Source organism: Epinephelus moara, chromosome 18 (genome assembly GCF_006386435.1).
Source record: "Epinephelus moara isolate mb chromosome 18, YSFRI_EMoa_1.0, whole genome shotgun sequence".
Taxonomy (NCBI): domain Eukaryota; kingdom Metazoa; phylum Chordata; class Actinopteri; order Perciformes; family Serranidae; genus Epinephelus; species Epinephelus moara.
In genome coordinates, this window is record NC_065523.1 from 19,552,013 (window position 1) to 19,568,719 (window position 16,707).

General features: G+C 43.0%; 2 protein-coding genes across 5 annotated transcripts in view; one reads left to right on the top strand and one right to left on the bottom strand.

Annotated features, from left to right (window-relative positions):
- The first annotated feature begins 304 nt into the window (after positions 1 to 304).
- LOC126404938 (serine/threonine-protein kinase LMTK1-like) lies at positions 305 to 13,489 on the top strand. Its single transcript, XM_050068368.1, has 12 exons — positions 305 to 473; positions 847 to 926; positions 1,324 to 1,442; positions 1,594 to 1,681; positions 1,794 to 1,927; positions 2,849 to 2,933; positions 3,033 to 3,154; positions 4,088 to 4,237; positions 4,946 to 8,357; positions 8,460 to 8,640; positions 8,731 to 8,934; positions 10,799 to 13,489. Exons 1-12 carry the CDS (start codon positions 458 to 460, stop codon positions 10,825 to 10,827), a joined length of 4,620 nt encoding a protein of 1,539 aa, XP_049924325.1. The 5' UTR covers positions 305 to 457; the 3' UTR covers positions 10,828 to 13,489.
- The window catches only part of baiap2a (BAR/IMD domain containing adaptor protein 2a), a 93,678-nt gene continuing 90,002 nt past the window's right edge, over positions 13,032 to 16,707 (bottom strand). The window contains exons 14-15 of one of the 4 annotated variants that reach the window (XM_050068375.1): positions 16,663 to 16,705; positions 13,032 to 14,595 (exon numbers count right to left, since the gene is read on the bottom strand). In XM_050068375.1, the coding sequence (XP_049924332.1) occupies positions 16,678 to 16,705 (28 nt within the window). In that variant the 3' untranslated portion in view covers positions 13,032 to 14,595; positions 16,663 to 16,677. Of the gene's footprint in view, positions 14,596 to 14,905; positions 16,124 to 16,662; positions 16,706 to 16,707 lie in introns of those variants that run through there. The other 3 variants (XM_050068374.1, XM_050068371.1, XM_050068370.1) reach the window with 3 other exon arrangements.

Genomic DNA, 16,707 nt, shown 5'->3' on the forward strand with positions numbered 1-16,707 from the left:
ATCGCGCACAGCTTACTGTAGATTTAAACGCAGTGTCTGTATAGGAACCGAGGATTTCGGTGTTTGCTCGACAGCTGGAGAGCTCCAGACGAGGACAGTATGTGTGTTTTTCTGTGTCCCAGTTGGAGGATGAGCTGGGTGCAGACTGGGAGAGGCAGCGTGGTGAGCTTGTTCAGCTGTGCGAGGGCTCGGAGGGTTAAATCCTGCCGAGGCTCTCTCACACACACACTGCGACCATGGACTCTTTCTCAAATACACACAATGAGGCTAAGACGCCTGGGGTTGGGGCTGGGGCCACGGGCTCTCGGTTCTCACACTCTGAACCAGAATTTCATCCCCGCCTGGGACTCGGACTCAGTCCCTGTCACGGTGCTCAGAGTGGCTGGCCGCTCCATTGCTCCGTCATCATCATCTTTCCACTCATCATCATCATCATCATCATCTCCATTCTTGAATTATGAGGATCCATGGAGGTATCTGAATTTGTGTACAACTTGCTGGCTGTAGCTTCCATGTATTTGTAGCTGTGAGGTTTTCTTTGCCTTCAGGCGATCTCTCTTTTTCAGCTGATGTGTCTTTTTATTTAGGAAAATGTACATTCATTGTTTGGCTGGGGGGAGCTGCTATTTGTTCTCCTCTTAACCGTGTAATGTTTCCCTTTGCTGTAGGGCTCCATTTCTGTTTGAGACCTAAAATTCTAATTTTTAAGTTGACTTTTCTTATTGAAAACCTGTCTTTTCCGAAATCTTGCATGTTTCTTTTCTCTTTATCGTTTATTTCCAGCTACAACTCTCCTTGTCCCCTGTCGTAAAGTAATCTCATGTCTTTCTTACACTTCCTTTCCAGTCCAGCTGCTGAAATCATCAGACCTTGGCCGCCATAGTCTGCTCTATCTAAAGGAGATTGGTCATGGCTGGTTCGGCAAGGTGAAACATGCTTTTTTTTTGTCCTTAAAACATACAAGTGGGGGGTTTTTTTGTGTGTCCAGAGACAGCACATTTGCACTCATCATTACTTGCTTTAACTGTTTTAACTGCCTCTGTCTTTACTCTGTTAACTGCGCTACAATGTGGGTTCTACTGTGTGAGGAATGCGAGGGTAATGTGATGATGATCTCATTCTAGCGAGGCTAATCTTTGGCACTTGAGTTAAGGAGAGGAGTCACAGTAAATTCCTCACAATATACCGTACAGTTTATGGCGCTGTAACACCATTCTCATCTACTTTTTCTTCTCACACTTTCTCACTTTGTAACTGCATCTTAATGGTGTTTGTGGGAAATTACGCTTTGCACTCCTATATGAAATTATGTATTCTACTTAGGTTCTGCTGGGCGAGGTCAATGCGGGCCTCAGCACCACCCAGGTGGTGGTAAAGGAGCTGAAGGCCAGTGCCAGTGTCCAGGATCAGATGCAGTTCCTGGAGGAGGTGCAGCCATACCGGTCAGTTCACTGAGACATCAGAGATCCCACAGCAAAGCCCTGCAGCCCATGAATAGCACCATGTAGCAATGAAACAATGTACAAATTATGATCTGATTATTTGTTGTATGTATAGTCTCTTTACATACCTAAATCATGTTTCCTCTGCCAGAACCCTCCAGCACCCTGCCCTCCTGCAGTGCCTGGCACAATGCTCAGAGGTCACTCCTTATCTGCTGGTCATGGAGTTTTGCCCTCTGGTGGGACACACTTTAATGACCAAATTCTGTATATTCAGTTTGTCCCACATACCTCATTATTCCCTTTTCTCGGTCGGAGCCACTAACAACCTAATTTCCTGTCTCCTCTCAGGGTGATCTGAAGAGCTACCTGCGCAGTTGTCGGGTGGCTGACTCGGAGACTCCTGACCCTTTGATCCTCCAGCGAATGGCGTGTGACGTTGCCTCAGGGCTCCTGCAACTCCACAAATACAACTTTATACACAGGTGCAGTATGTCAAGTCAGTCCAGCTCTATTTAACTTCATCAACCTGAATAGCAATGGCCCAGAAAGGAACCTGAGTGCTCTGCGTGCGCCCCCTGCTGGCCTCTCCCTGCAACAACATCCTGGTGCTGCCTGAGTAGTTGTCACAAACTCCAGCATCAGTGATTTTGTTGCCGGGGGCGAGCCCCTCTCGCTCTGCCTCAGCCATGCGGTGGCTGCCATGGCAACCAATCAGTGGCTGCCAGGCGAAAGAGCTGACTGTTTGTGGAGGAGGTGAGATTAAACAAAGTGACTTAGTTTAGTCTTTACATGTTCAGGTGAGAAGAAACAGTGCATGATATTGCACATTATGTGATTTATTTAATGCTGTGGCTAATTAGGATGATCATAAAGATGTGAGACAAATTCATTGACAATATGTCACATGTAATATGTTATATAACACTGATATGCATGTACAACTAAAGGAAACTTCCCATGATATACTGACATGGGATTAAAAACTTTAAAGTATTAGCAATAATTTAAATCCCCTGAAAACCTGGTTTATATCTATACTGTAACATTTAATGTTTATGAATAAATAACTCTCACAAACTCAGGCTTGTGTGGTTTGATCAAGTTTGACTGAGTGGCCTGGCAAAATAAACAAACAATTCCAAAAATGTCGTCACATTTTGCTTCAGATGTTGCTGAATTACAATTGGTAAATGGAAGTACGTGACATCACCTTTTTTCCAGCATAGCCCCGCCCACTTCAAACCAATGTTAAAGTCAAAACAGAGCTACAGAAAACTAGTGTTTTTTGGCAGATTCAGATTGAAAAAAGGTTTTTGGGGCCTCTAAAGAAGATAAATGAATATGGGTATGTTTATGCAGTGCGGCTTTACTGTATAAGATGACAGTCTCCTCTGTTTTGACAGTGACCTGGCCTTGCGAAACTGCCTGCTAACTTCAGAAATGTCAGTTAAGATCGGAGACTATGGCCTCTCCCACAGCCGATACAAGGTCAGACTGTCTTTTGTTAATGCCATATTTAGATTGCTTTTTACCTTATTGCTCTACCAGCACTAAAGAAGGTGTTTGTTGTTGTTGTTGTTTCTGTAGGATGACTATTATGTGACACAAGACCAGATTTGGGTGCCCCTGCGCTGGATTGCACCTGAGCTCATAGACGAGGTCCACGGAAACCTGCTTATCGTTGACCAAACAAAATCCAGCAATATATGGTAAGATACTTAAACAGGATATTATTGCAGGTTTAATAAGACAACAGTGCAATAACATCACCACCTGCATCGAATTATAGAAATGGTTTAACATTTTTTTGTGTGTGTATAAAAATAGGAAGAAAATGCTCAAACTCTGATTTAACACAGACTATATTTCTAGAATGTTACCCTGGATGCTCTGCTTTGTATGATTTCCTGTGATCTTTTATTGTGAAACTATATATAGCTTCATTTCCACCAAGCAGTCCGGTTCGGTTCAGTTTGTTACACATTACAACAGTTGTATTTGCTTTTCCCTCATCAAAAGTTCAGGATGGTACCAATAAAACCACACCATACCGTCCCCTCCACTGAGGTGCTTGTCACACTGATCTGATACTAAAAGGGTGGAGCTAGAAACACTGCAGTCTGTTGATTGGTCAAGAGAAAATTGTCACTCTTGCTATACAAGCATTCAATGCACAAACCCACCATTTTTAAATATGCCATTGATTGCAACAGAGACTGTAAACATGCTAGGCTTCTTTTTTTTTTTGGTCTGAAAATGTCAACATGCAACATCGTTCCATGGATGATCAGTGAGATGTAGATGTTCCTCTGCATTGCCTGTGAAGAGAAAATACAGTGATAGCTTGATGGAGCGATGACGTGTCTGTTACTATCTGGTAACATCCCCGCCTACATTTAAGAGTACTGTCTGCAGTGGAAATGTTGAACAGATCTAGAGTAGGTACATGTTCATATGGGTTCGGTGTTCTAAGGGTACTGTACCGAAAGTGTTTGGTGGAAGCGCAGCTTATGTTTACAGCACAAATGTACTTGTGGATAACATAAAGAAGGTTAGAGGATTAAATGAACAGCTTGTTTGGAACATGGCCATATCTGGGATATGAGTGGTGAACATGCTTAATGATTTCTCTGCCGTTCCAGGTCACTGGGGGTGACTGTGTGGGAGCTATTTGAGCTGGGAAACCAGCCGTACAGACACTACTCTGACAGACAGGTGCTGACATATGCCGTGAAGGAACAGCAGCTCAAACTACCAAAGCCCCTGCTTCAATTCCCCCTGGCTGAGCGCTGGTGAGACATAGCCGCGTGCCCACACACTCGGGGAGACATACTGTACATACACATACACAGTCTAACACTCTGAATGTTATATATCTTGATAACACATACGTTTTAAACACTGCATAGCCTTCAGGCCTCACTGACCAATTAATTTTTAACAAGTCAGTGTGTCTTGTTTTTAAAATCGGTTTCTGCTCATGGTGCTGCACCAGTCCACTGTAGCAATATTTCTCTTTGCTAGCAAGGGCAGATGATCAATACTTCCCCTATTCTTTATGATCGCCCTTGGCATCGACCAGAGTTGAATCACCTCATTCATCTTTACCTGGGATGCCGGCCAAATATTGTTTTTATTTATTTTTCAAAATTGTTCTTCACTAAATTAAATGTGCTCCACTGAGGAGCCACACACACACACACACACACACACACACACACACACACACACACACACACACACACACACAGAGGAATGTAAACATCTTTTAACCATGTCAGCATCTGCACTGCACCTCCTTCATATACTATACGTCTTTCATATTGCCTTGTTGTAAGTCTAGAATCAATTGTTTAACTTTTGCCGATTTCTCTCCTGTAAAAATCAATATTTTAAACATATTAATTTGTTTTTCTGGGCTAACTGAGTTGCACACGGAAATAGGGTAACACAATTATAACTCTCTTTTGCCTCTGATTCTTTCCTCTATTTCATTTCAGGTATGAGGTGATGCAGTTCTGCTGGCTGCAGCCAGAGCTGAGACCCAGCAGTGAGGAAGTCCACCTTCTGGTTACATACTTGTGTGCCAAAGGCTCCAGTGAGGCCGAGGAAGACTTCGAACAACGTTGGAATGCCTTGAGACCCAACCTGCTTGGCAGTACCTCCCACACAGCTACATCCACAGCCCTAGTCCTGACCCCTACGCCCGCCTCAGCTGATGTCCCTAGTCCAGACCAAACTCAGGCAGTGGAGCTGGCTTCCTCTGCCTCGTCCTCCTTCCCCCTGCTGGAGCACTTCTCCGACAGCTTCCACTCTGACACAGGGGACGACCTGCTTACCGTCACAGAGACCAGCCACGGTCTTAACTTTGAGTACAAGTGGGAGCAGGCCCGAGCTGAGCAGCCCTACTGCTCCTCCTCTACCAGCGGGCCGCTAGGCCAGGGCAATCCATATTACCAGGATATCTACTACTCAAGTAAAGGAAGCACCTCAGGGGGATGCAAGACTGACAGCCTGACCTCAGGCATATCTCCATCCTACTATGAACCAGAACACCCGGGTGTGGTCCCAGTGTTGAGTGCCCACAGCCCCTCAGTCAGCAGCGAGTACTACATTCGCATAGAGGAGCCAGTAGAGTGTAACATTAACCTGGATGACAGCGTGGTGGACTACAGCCCAGGACTGGAGGCCAGCGGCAGCAGGTTGTCGTCTGAGAGTCGGACTGGTTCGTCCATGGCACAGCCCAGTGCTTACTGGTCAACTGACAACAAGTCTACTGCCTATGACTCTGATTCAAGCCCCACTGTCCAACTGACCATGGAGCCACTGCTGAGACAGTCATCCAGCACCAGCCCTGTGAAGCCAAGCCACTCACACAACTGCTTCTCATCCAGTCAGGATGACATGCTCTACTGTGAACAGTCATCAGCATACAAGGCACGCCAATCATGTCTGTCTGAACTGGATACATCACCAGAGTCCAGATCAAATCTTGTCCATCCAGTAGGGCGTTTAGAAAACCCACGCAGTTTGTCACAAGCAGTCAGCAGCCCTAGCTTAGGATTCTGTGATCCCTACCTTGAAGCGAGCACAGGTCGTAGCACCGTTAATGAAAGCTGCCATAATATGATGGGTCCCCTCAGAAAGACATTACCCATTGTTAACCACATTAGCATTGATGTAGGGACAGACGACGGCCTGCTGGTAGGCCAGCAGAGAGGCGATGACATTGAGGATGACCTTTTCTCTGAGGGAGAAGCCACTAATTGGACCTCAAACCATTCAGCAAACAATAATAGCCTGAGCTTTGACAGCAGGCAGACAGGCAGTGGACATGATGGCTATCTGGACCTTCAATATACTACTCACTCTAACACAACAGATTTATGGTCTTTAACCAAGGCCACCACAAGAACCTTCCACAGCTCTAGGTCTAGTGGCACCTTGGAGGCAGACGGAGGAGACTCTGGTTGTAATGCTGCTAGCAAGCCCACTGAATTAGGTTCATACATTCACTTGTGTCACAAAGAAAGGGAGGATGCTGCTTCTCAAGTGGAAAGGAACTTAACTACTGAAAATCTAAGAAGTACTGATTCTCTTACCAGCTTAAGCACTAATGCCAGAGGTACAGAGGGTGGAAAAATGGAGGGGAAATATGAAAAGCAATTGTTGCTTAATGGAGAGAGACTGTTCTCTGAGCCTAAGATGATACCTGAGGCGAGCTATATAAAGTCCCCATCCTCTTTCAAGGAACCTCAGACTGGTCAAACAGGAGGCTTGTCAGACAAGCAGCGAGGGAATATGTGGGAGGGGGTTTCAACAGGAATCTCAGTTGGTCTGGGAGACAAGAGGATAAACTATTCAGAGACATCAGAAAGTAGCAGAGCATTGGACAGTGGAGTCGGGGTCAGAGACTCTAGCGTTAGCTTGGTTGAGCTTGGTGACTACAGTGAAGATGACGATGACGATATCACAGATATTACGTCAGGGATCTTTGCCGACTTCAACCTGGACTTTGCTGAGGTAGAGGAGGAAGAGTTGAGCCCATTGAAGCATCCAGAGGGAACTCCTGACTCTGTAGATACCCTTAATCTGTCCTCATCGATGGCAAGCCCCTGTGATCAGGCTTTCAGTCCTGATCCCTTCAATACCCCCGTCCTACCAAAATCCCTGGACAGTGGCTATGACACAGAGAACAATGAATCTCCAGAGTTTCTCTTCAAGGAGCTTGGAGATCCCCGGGCTGGGGAGAGGAGCCCTAGGCTGGGTGGAGAACCTGAACTAGTTCTGCAGGTTGGTTTGGGCCAAGGTATCTGCACTTCGACAAGCACATCAGAGCTACAGTTAAAGGGCCTGACTGATAAGAACCCATACAGGGACTCAGCCTATTTCTCTGACTATGATGCTGAAAATGAGAGGAGTCCTCAAGAGGAAGGCAGTAAGTTCTTTTCAGGTCCAAATAACCGCAGCTTTCTTGCTGAGAAATTGAGCTCTTTCAGAGATGACGATCCTGTCAAAATGCAATTCAGCAACGAGGAACATTTAACAAATCTGAGACACGTCAAAAGTTGTGTTTTGGTGAATCTCTCAGAGGCTGACCCTAGTTCACACCATCCTCTTCCCACCCCTGGGTTGTCCATGCTGTCACCGTTTCCTCCTCAGATGGGCGGCTGCCTGACTAAAGAGTCTGCCCCTGCAAATGATGACGATCTCGGGTTGGAGACCGAGCACTCAGGAGAGGACCCGTCCTCAGAGCTCAGCTCCTCTATTGGGTCAGAAGCCTCTTCCACTGTCCAGGAGGCCTCAGGAAACCATGAGGACGGAAACGGAGGAGCAGAAGATTGTTCCCCTGTCCCATCTTTGCATTCTGACTCAACCATAACTGACTACAGAGATGAGGCTCCCAAAGAAAATGAAAACAGTGAAGGATCCACAGAGGAGGAGCTGCCTGAATTCAATCACATCAAGGAGGAGACGGAGGAAAGAAGAGAGGGCGCGAGAATAAACGAAGAGGACTTTGAGGACATAGACGCAGAGGAATGTGACTCACAGGACAGCCTGTGTGAAGAGTCCAACGGTCCTGTCGACCTGTCCTCTTCCTCGTCATTGTTGGAGCTGTGCGGAGAGAACGTAAGAGCTCCGCTGGAGGAGGCGGAGGATGAGGATGACTCAGATGACAGCGAGTCTGATGAAGAGTTGAGGACCTACAACATCCAAGATGAAGACAGCGAGGAGAGTGAGGAGGATTTCAGCTCAGTGCCAGTGGTGGTAAGCGACTGCAGCAGGGCCAGACACCTTCGCAGCCTTCTGAAGATGCCCACGCTGCTCACCCAGTCCTTCTGCGACGAGTTGGAGAGGAAGAAAAAAGCGGTGTCCTTTTTTGATGATGTTACAGTGTTCCTTTTTGACCAGGTACGACACATTAAAAGGTCAAAGTTGTTCAATGTGTATTGTTGAGTAAATTACTTCATTACTTAGGAGTATGAGTGTGATCTTTTTGTTTATGGTTTCCAGGAGAGCCCCACAGGAGAGCTGGCTGACTTCGCCTTCTCCACAGGAACAGAGTCCAGTGGGCAAGAATCTCCAGAAGAAAAAAACCCTGACCACCAGCTGCAGCCTGACCCTGAACTTGAAGCTCAATCCTGCGAAACATTCTGTGTTTCTAAAGAAACAGAGGGGAACAACTCAGAAGAGGGTGAACACAAAATGCTACTCAGAATAATCCCAGTTGATTTATCCTGGATTGTACACAATAATGAATTGCGACTTGTCTGTGTGCACTCAGGTGGGTGTTATGAATGGGAAGATGACCTCTCGTTCGAACCCCACCCGTCCTCACCTGACACCATCCCTGAGCCCCAGTCCTCACCAACATCCACCTCCAACAGTCCCGAGGCTCCTAAACCTGCAGCTGTAGCACTTAACCGTTTTATGGTCTCACGATTCTCTATCACACATGTCTCCGACCCCCACCTGGGCTCAGCAACAGGTCTGTATTTGAATGTTGTGTAATGTTCATTTATTTGCTCTGAAAATAAGACAACCTCTGAAATCTCAAATTCGCAACCACCCAATATTTTTTTAAGTCCAACTGAAATTAAATTGCATGTTTGAAACCAAAAGAGATTTTTTTTTTCCAGATTACCTTATCTTAAATTATATTTGTATAAAGCAGTAATGCTACTGTCCTATCATAGATAGTTACACAGACAACAACCACACAGCTGCCTGCTAAACAACACAAGAGCTGCAGTCTTTGGACAATAACCCACATCAGCTTTCCTGCTTAAGTCTTCTTATCTAAATTAGCAAACATGGATACAAGTCTTGCCCTTCACCTTAGCTTGGTGGGGAAAAGTGCACTGCTAACATCGGATTAGAGGGTAGAAAGCTAATTAGCTGTAACAGCATGTAAAGGTACCTGCTGATATCACTTCTGTCTGGTTAGACGCTGGTGTGGCTCTGACCCTGCAATGCCACTGCTAACAACACCTGTGTCCATTATAAGCTACAAGTGTTTGTACTTCTTCGTCATTCCCCACATGGATATTTACCCCCAAACTTTTGTTTCTTCCTTTTATTTTTTCTAAAAAAAAAAAGAAAAAGACTGATAATAACACTGACAATACTTAGTTGACAAAACTGAGCATAGTGTTAGCTTGGGCAGCTCAGCTCACATCCCAGCTACATCAGCTGATCCCAAACAGCCCGATCAACTGATGGAGCAACTGACTGATGGAAGGGAGTCAAGTGATAGATCACATTATTCATTTGCATGTAACCAACTGGCAAATCTTATTCACAGTGCCCTATTTAAACTGCTTTGGCCTGCCTACTGTTGCTGCTTCCTCTGCAAGCTGCTTTGCAACCCACCTCCATCCCAGCTCCTCCTTTCCATGCTGTGTCTGACTTATCAGTGTCATTTCTGTTTGTCATTGCTGCTGCTCTGTTCTGTTTCTGGGGGTCTCTGCTGCTGCTCTCCCTGGCTTAGGGTTTCCATGTAGGCGCATGGAAGGGCAGAAGGGTTTGCCTCTACCTCAGGCTTTCTGCGTAGGCCCAAGGAAAGGCAGAGAGGCCCCAGAACAGAGCCATACCACCAAATATAACACTGCAAATGCAAATAAAGTTTTCTTTGACTAAAGGTTTCCTGACTGAAATGGAATTCCACTTGGAGTAAATAAAAAAAAAAAAAAAGTCTAAAATTTGGTGCTCATATTGTCTTTGTGGAACTCCACCAACAAACCTTTTAGTGTGAAAGAGCAGCCCTCTATAGGTTTGTCCTCCTTTTTTTTGTAGCTTTTNAACACTGCAAATGCAAATAAAGTTTTCTTTGACTAAAGGTTTCCTGACTGAAATGGAATTCCACTTGGAGTAAATAAAAAAAAAAAAAGTCTAAAATTTGGTGCTCATATTGTCTTTGTGGAACTCCACCAACAAACCTTTTAGTGTGAAAGAGCAGCCCTCTATAGGTTTGTCCTCCTTTTTTTTGTAGCTTTTGTGCGACATGAAAACTTTGTTTTGTAAACAAACAACATAACACATATGACACAAAGCATAATAAGTTTATTAAGATATATTTTGATAAATATTTGAAAGATTGCAGCACAGTGAATCAAAAGATGCTGACTGGAGGAGTTACAAAAGTTATGATTTTTCTTCCTGCTGTTAAAACATGTCTCGATTGGAATCTATTGCATTTTCATTATTCAAACTTCTAATCTTTCAAACCTACAAGCAGGTAAGTATTTGACACAAAAACTTGGTTGTGAGTGGAGTATCACTGTAAGATGTATGATTATCTGTCTTAAAATTAAAGCTGCAACACTTATTTTCAATCAATTATTTCCCAACAGGGAACAGTGAAGATAACCCACAAGACTGAGTTCCCCACCGTGGACCTGACTGGAGGAGGATGAGTCCTGGTCCTTCTCAACACAGAAAAGCAGCATTATTATTATATCTAGATGTTTTACAGAGTTTTATTTTTATCAACGTTTGGGTCATCTGACCCTGGTGACCCTTTATGAGACAGTGCCTCATATTGTAGTGAAAGACCCTCAATGATTTGCACCTTTTTTTAATATTATTTTGTGAAGAAAGAAATAGCTGCTGGTAAGGCAACCTGGAGAGTGAATATAAAATCAGATCATATTGTTTGCAGAGATAGAAATCATCAGAATATTAGTTTAAAATACAGTATATGACGATCTTTGCTCAGTGCAGCATTGGTTTTTGTTGTTGACCTCACAGTAGGGCTGCACAATGAGGTAAATATGTGATAACGTTGAATATTGCGATGAATAAACAGATATAAAACTGTGTTCAGCTCTTGACTTGGACTTGCACAGTACCTGTGCCACGTCGTCTCTCCTGTATCCAAATATTGCCAGATGGCTGATGTGCTATTTTTTTAGTTACTCTTCCGCATTCGCACTTTGTCTGCACTCAGCTTGTCGCACTTTTCTCCAACCATGTAGAATGGTACGGCAGCACTGGTTCGATAAACCTCAAGTGCATGCGTACAAATTCTGACCAATCAGACAATGCCTAAAGGCGAGGATTGTCTGATTGGCCAGAGAGTTAACAGCATGGTGTGTATCAGAATATGACCCAAAGACAGAAAGTCATTTAATACTTTGTTACTCTATTCAAAGTGCAATATTGCAGTCTTTCAGGATGTGTTCATCACAGAAGTTGACATTATGATGGGAAAAAAAGACGATTCGTTGTGCAGCCCTACTTTACAGGTAATTTATTTTGTGAATTTAAAAGAAAATGGATAAAAAAAAGATGAATAAAAAAAGCATAGCTGCTCCCCTCATTGGCTGCCTTGGTCCATCTGCTAACCATTGATCTGGCATTTTTAAAGACTGTTGCAGCTCTCATTGCTGGAGCCAGAGAACAATGCTCGACTATATTTGTGGTGGGTTTCCAAACACAAAATCAGACTTTTTATTTAACAGCCGTGGGTGGTGGTGATGGTATTTGAAGACGGAGGTGCTGAAACTTATTTTGTCCCTTAATCCAAGTCATATCCAAATCATATTGGTGGTGGATTCAGTGTGTTAATAGAAACATAATAAAAGAAATCAAGGTGTTGTCGCTCCCTAATTGTCACCACCACTCACTCTGGTTTATGATGACCTACAGTATATTTCTACCATATCTGTCTGAAGCACTTTGTATAGCCAAACTGGGTCTTTATTTGTAGAAGTGATGGCTCTGTTGCTCTTCATCTCCCCATCCTGGAATGAAATAGCTAAACATGTGAGGTTCCTTGTTTGTGTCCACAGTGCCAGCTACAGGTTCACTTTATTTTGTGGCATTTTAGCTTTGTTTATATGACATTTCATCAGCAATAGAGTGACACCAAAGGGATGGAGCCGTGTTGCAACACAGCTGAGCGGTGTCATGTCGGTATGCCAGTCATAAATGTCGAATGTCATCTTTATGCATCTTTTCTACATCTACGTATTGTCCATAGTCTCATACATGATGCATTTTATTGCATTTGTGCTGAATGCCCAGGGTCTGAGGTGTACAAAAAAAGAGACATTCAAAACTATGACATATCTCACATATTGTATGAATGTTTTATCAACATGTAGCAGGTAGCTTGACTTGAATTACTACTGCTGTACAGACAGCTGCCTCCCTGTCTCTATCCTTCTGTAGCTCAAAGTGCCAATTCAGTTTCCTCTCACCTTGCCTTTTAAGTTCTGCAAGAAGAGAAAACGTCGCTAGTATTTTTGTACGATTTGAAAAGATGCAATCCAGGATGACGGTCTCTAAAATTTGCCAAAGAGATATTACAAAGCCTATTGGCTAAAGTGGCAGACACCTTTGGAGAAGGTGAGGTGGGTTGTTCTGTGCACCGGTAGTAACATCATTGCTGTTTCCATCCCCCCCTCCTCACTCATTGCTATTGTACTATCCCAAACAAATAAATCCAAATACTTTTTTTTCCCTTCTTGTGTCTGTGATGTATTTATCTGCGTCGATGTGGAAGGAGTGCGTTTTCCTACAAAACAAGAACACATGAAAACACGACACAACACGACACATAAAAGAATGACGTTTCTGCCCATTTAGATTTATTGGACAAGATAATTTATATGCACTTTCTGTACAGTACAGATATAATACAAACAGGGACAAGAGTGAGAAATGGACACAATGAAAGCTATATAAAAGTAAAAAAAAAAAAAAGCATTTGAAACTCGCTGCCCAAATGAGCTGTGTAATAAAAGCCTGATCATGTTACTCAGTGTAAAGGACTCATCCATGGAAAAACTGACTTATCACGATGATTTCTCGCAGTCGAAGAGGCATTTTAGCTCATTCACACAACCGTACACGTTATTGCTTTTTCATCACATGCAGTTCCACTTCAATTCCCACACATCATACCGTAGATAAACGCCTCCGCTCTAAGCTCTTCTCCCCGATGAGTGTCTAATACTGAGAATGATCAAAAGCTATGATAATACTGTACATTATCTGATAAGCTACCACTCCCTCAAAGCTAAAGATATATATATATATTTTAAAAAGACCCTTTATGTATGCACTGTATTTCATCTCTTGGCTATCTGGCAGCTTAGATATTACTGAAATTTAAAGAGAAGGAAAGAATAGCGAAAATATTCTTGTACCAGTTTGGATGAATGCACTGTACTGGAGCTCACAAAGCAAAAAAAAAAATCAAAAAATCAACAAAACAAAAAAAATTCTGACATTACAAGCAAACAAAACAAAAAGGGAAATAATCCCACTTATGTTTTCAGAAGTATAAAAAATACAAGTTGAACTGTGATGCTTATGCCCTCAAACCAGTTTACAGAATGATTGGGTCAATGCCGCATGAAGCATATGGTTAAAAAAAAAGTAGAAGGCACAGTTCCCACATTGAAAATATGGGCATACTGTATCACAACTAGCAAATATATAGTGCTATACTGTATCACTTAACAAAAAGCAGAATCATACTTTAAGCAGAATCGTACTTTACTCACCAGCTGTCCGGTTCTAGCTATCTGATATCTGATCAACACTTCAATGTGCGTATTACAGTGATGCACTGAAAACTGTTAGACAATCTTAATCCCCCTCAAGCCTCGTTTAAAGAACTAATGCAGAGTGTGCCTCCACTGCTCATTAATGCAAATAATCCTCAAATGAAATTTACAGTGTATAGTGTTGAGGAACAAAAAAACATCCCATAGTAGAAGTGCAGATAAATAATAATGTGACTGCATTACTAGTAAAAACCTATTAGCCATACCTTATCCACAACTGGAGCGATTCTAAATAACTAATAAAATCTATTCTCACACTTGCGATTGAATGTTCAGGCTGAGACATTCAATGTTTGTGGAAGCGTTTGAGATTAAAAAAAAAAATCACAAGGATTAACTGGAAATTCTGCGGGTGAATTTCCACGGCAAAGAACCTAAATTAGCAGTGTAACCCACTACAGGGCCCCTCCTGTGATAACATCACACAACTCAAACACTCTCTATCCCCTTTAAAAAAAAAAGGGCCCATTAGTGGACAAAAGGAGGGGGGGGCAGCAGGCCGCTAGTAGAAGATGGGCGCAGATCGGTCATCAGTGAAGTTGGGCCGGAGGTAGACCTCCAGGGTACGGTCACTGTGGGGAGAGGAGGGGTGAGACAAGGAACAGTGACAGTTAGGTTGAACACATGACAAAGCTTAGAGAGAGCTACATGGTCAGCTATGTAACCACACCCAAAGAAATCTGCCTTCCCGTAGCTTTTTTTTTTTCTTCCTTACAGTGAGTATCTACTGTGAGTTGTAGCAAGCATGTAATGAGAAAACTCAAGTAAAACATGGTGGAAACAAAAGGAACAAAAACAGCTTGCATTAGGCATGCGTGCAGGGTTAGTCTTCTCTGTTTGATACTGTCATACACACATTAAAAAAAAAAAAAAAGNTCCGCTCTAAGCTCTTCTCCCCGATGAGTGTCTAATACTGAGAATGATCAAAAGCTATGATAATACTGTACATTATCTGATAAGCTACCACTCCCTCAAAGCTAAAGATATATATATATATTTTAAAAAGACCCTTTATGTATGCACTGTATTTCATCTCTTGGCTATCTGGCAGCTTAGATATTACTGAAATTTAAAGAGAAGGAAAGAATAGCGAAAATATTCTTGTACCAGTTTGGATGAATGCACTGTACTGGAGCTCACAAAGCAAAAAAAAAAATCAAAAAATCAACAAAACAAAAAAAATTCTGACATTACAAGCAAACAAAACAAAAAGGGAAATAATCCCACTTATGTTTTCAGAAGTATAAAAAATACAAGTTGAACTGTGATGCTTATGCCCTCAAACCAGTTTACAGAATGATTGGGTCAATGCCGCATGAAGCATATGGTTAAAAAAAAAGTAGAAGGCACAGTTCCCACATTGAAAATATGGGCATACTGTATCACAACTAGCAAATATATAGTGCTATACTGTATCACTTAACAAAAAGCAGAATCATACTTTAAGCAGAATCGTACTTTACTCACCAGCTGTCCGGTTCTAGCTATCTGATATCTGATCAACACTTCAATGTGCGTATTACAGTGATGCACTGAAAACTGTTAGACAATCTTAATCCCCCTCAAGCCTCGTTTAAAGAACTAATGCAGAGTGTGCCTCCACTGCTCATTAATGCAAATAATCCTCAAATGAAATTTACAGTGTATAGTGTTGAGGAACAAAAAAACATCCCATAGTAGAAGTGCAGATAAATAATAATGTGACTGCATTACTAGTAAAAACCTATTAGCCATACCTTATCCACAACTGGAGCGATTCTAAATAACTAATAAAATCTATTCTCACACTTGCGATTGAATGTTCAGGCTGAGACATTCAATGTTTGTGGAAGCGTTTGAGATTAAAAAAAAAAATCACAAGGATTAACTGGAAATTCTGCGGGTGAATTTCCACGGCAAAGAACCTAAATTAGCAGTGTAACCCACTACAGGGCCCCTCCTGTGATAACATCACACAACTCAAACACTCTCTATCCCCTTTAAAAAAAAAGGGCCCATTAGTGGACAAAAGGAGGGGGGGCAGCAGGCCGCTAGTAGAAGATGGGCGCAGATCGGTCATCAGTGAAGTTGGGCCGGAGGTAGACCTCCAGGGTACGGTCACTGTGGGGAGAGGAGGGGTGAGACAAGGAACAGTGACAGTTAGGTTGAACACATGACAAAGCTTAGAGAGAGCTACATGGTCAGCTATGTAACCACACCCAAAGAAATCTGCCTTCCCGTAGCTTTTTTTTTTTCTTCCTTACAGTGAGTATCTACTGTGAGTTGTAGCAAGCATGTAATGAGAAAACTCAAGTAAAACATGGTGGAAACAAAAGGAACAAAAACAGCTTGCATTAGGCATGCGTGCAGGGTTAGTCTTCTCTGTTTGATACTGTCATACACACATTAAAAAAAAAAAAAAAGGAATTCTTTTACAACCCAAAGCCTTCTGGACTGACAGAACCAAACGCTGCCACGTCCACGAGGGCCAGAGGACAGAAAAGACCAGTGATTCCCAGCTTCCTACTGCAGCCAGACAGCCAATGACAGCAGAGAGAGAGAGAGAGAGAGAGAGAGAGAGGGAGAGAACCAGGCAGTAATAGAGAGAGGGTAAAAAAAAAAGTGATTGGCTGAAAGGGCAATGGAGGCTGGTGACTTACGGAGGTCCTGTTCCCTCAGAACCGGGACAATTCTGGACCCAAACT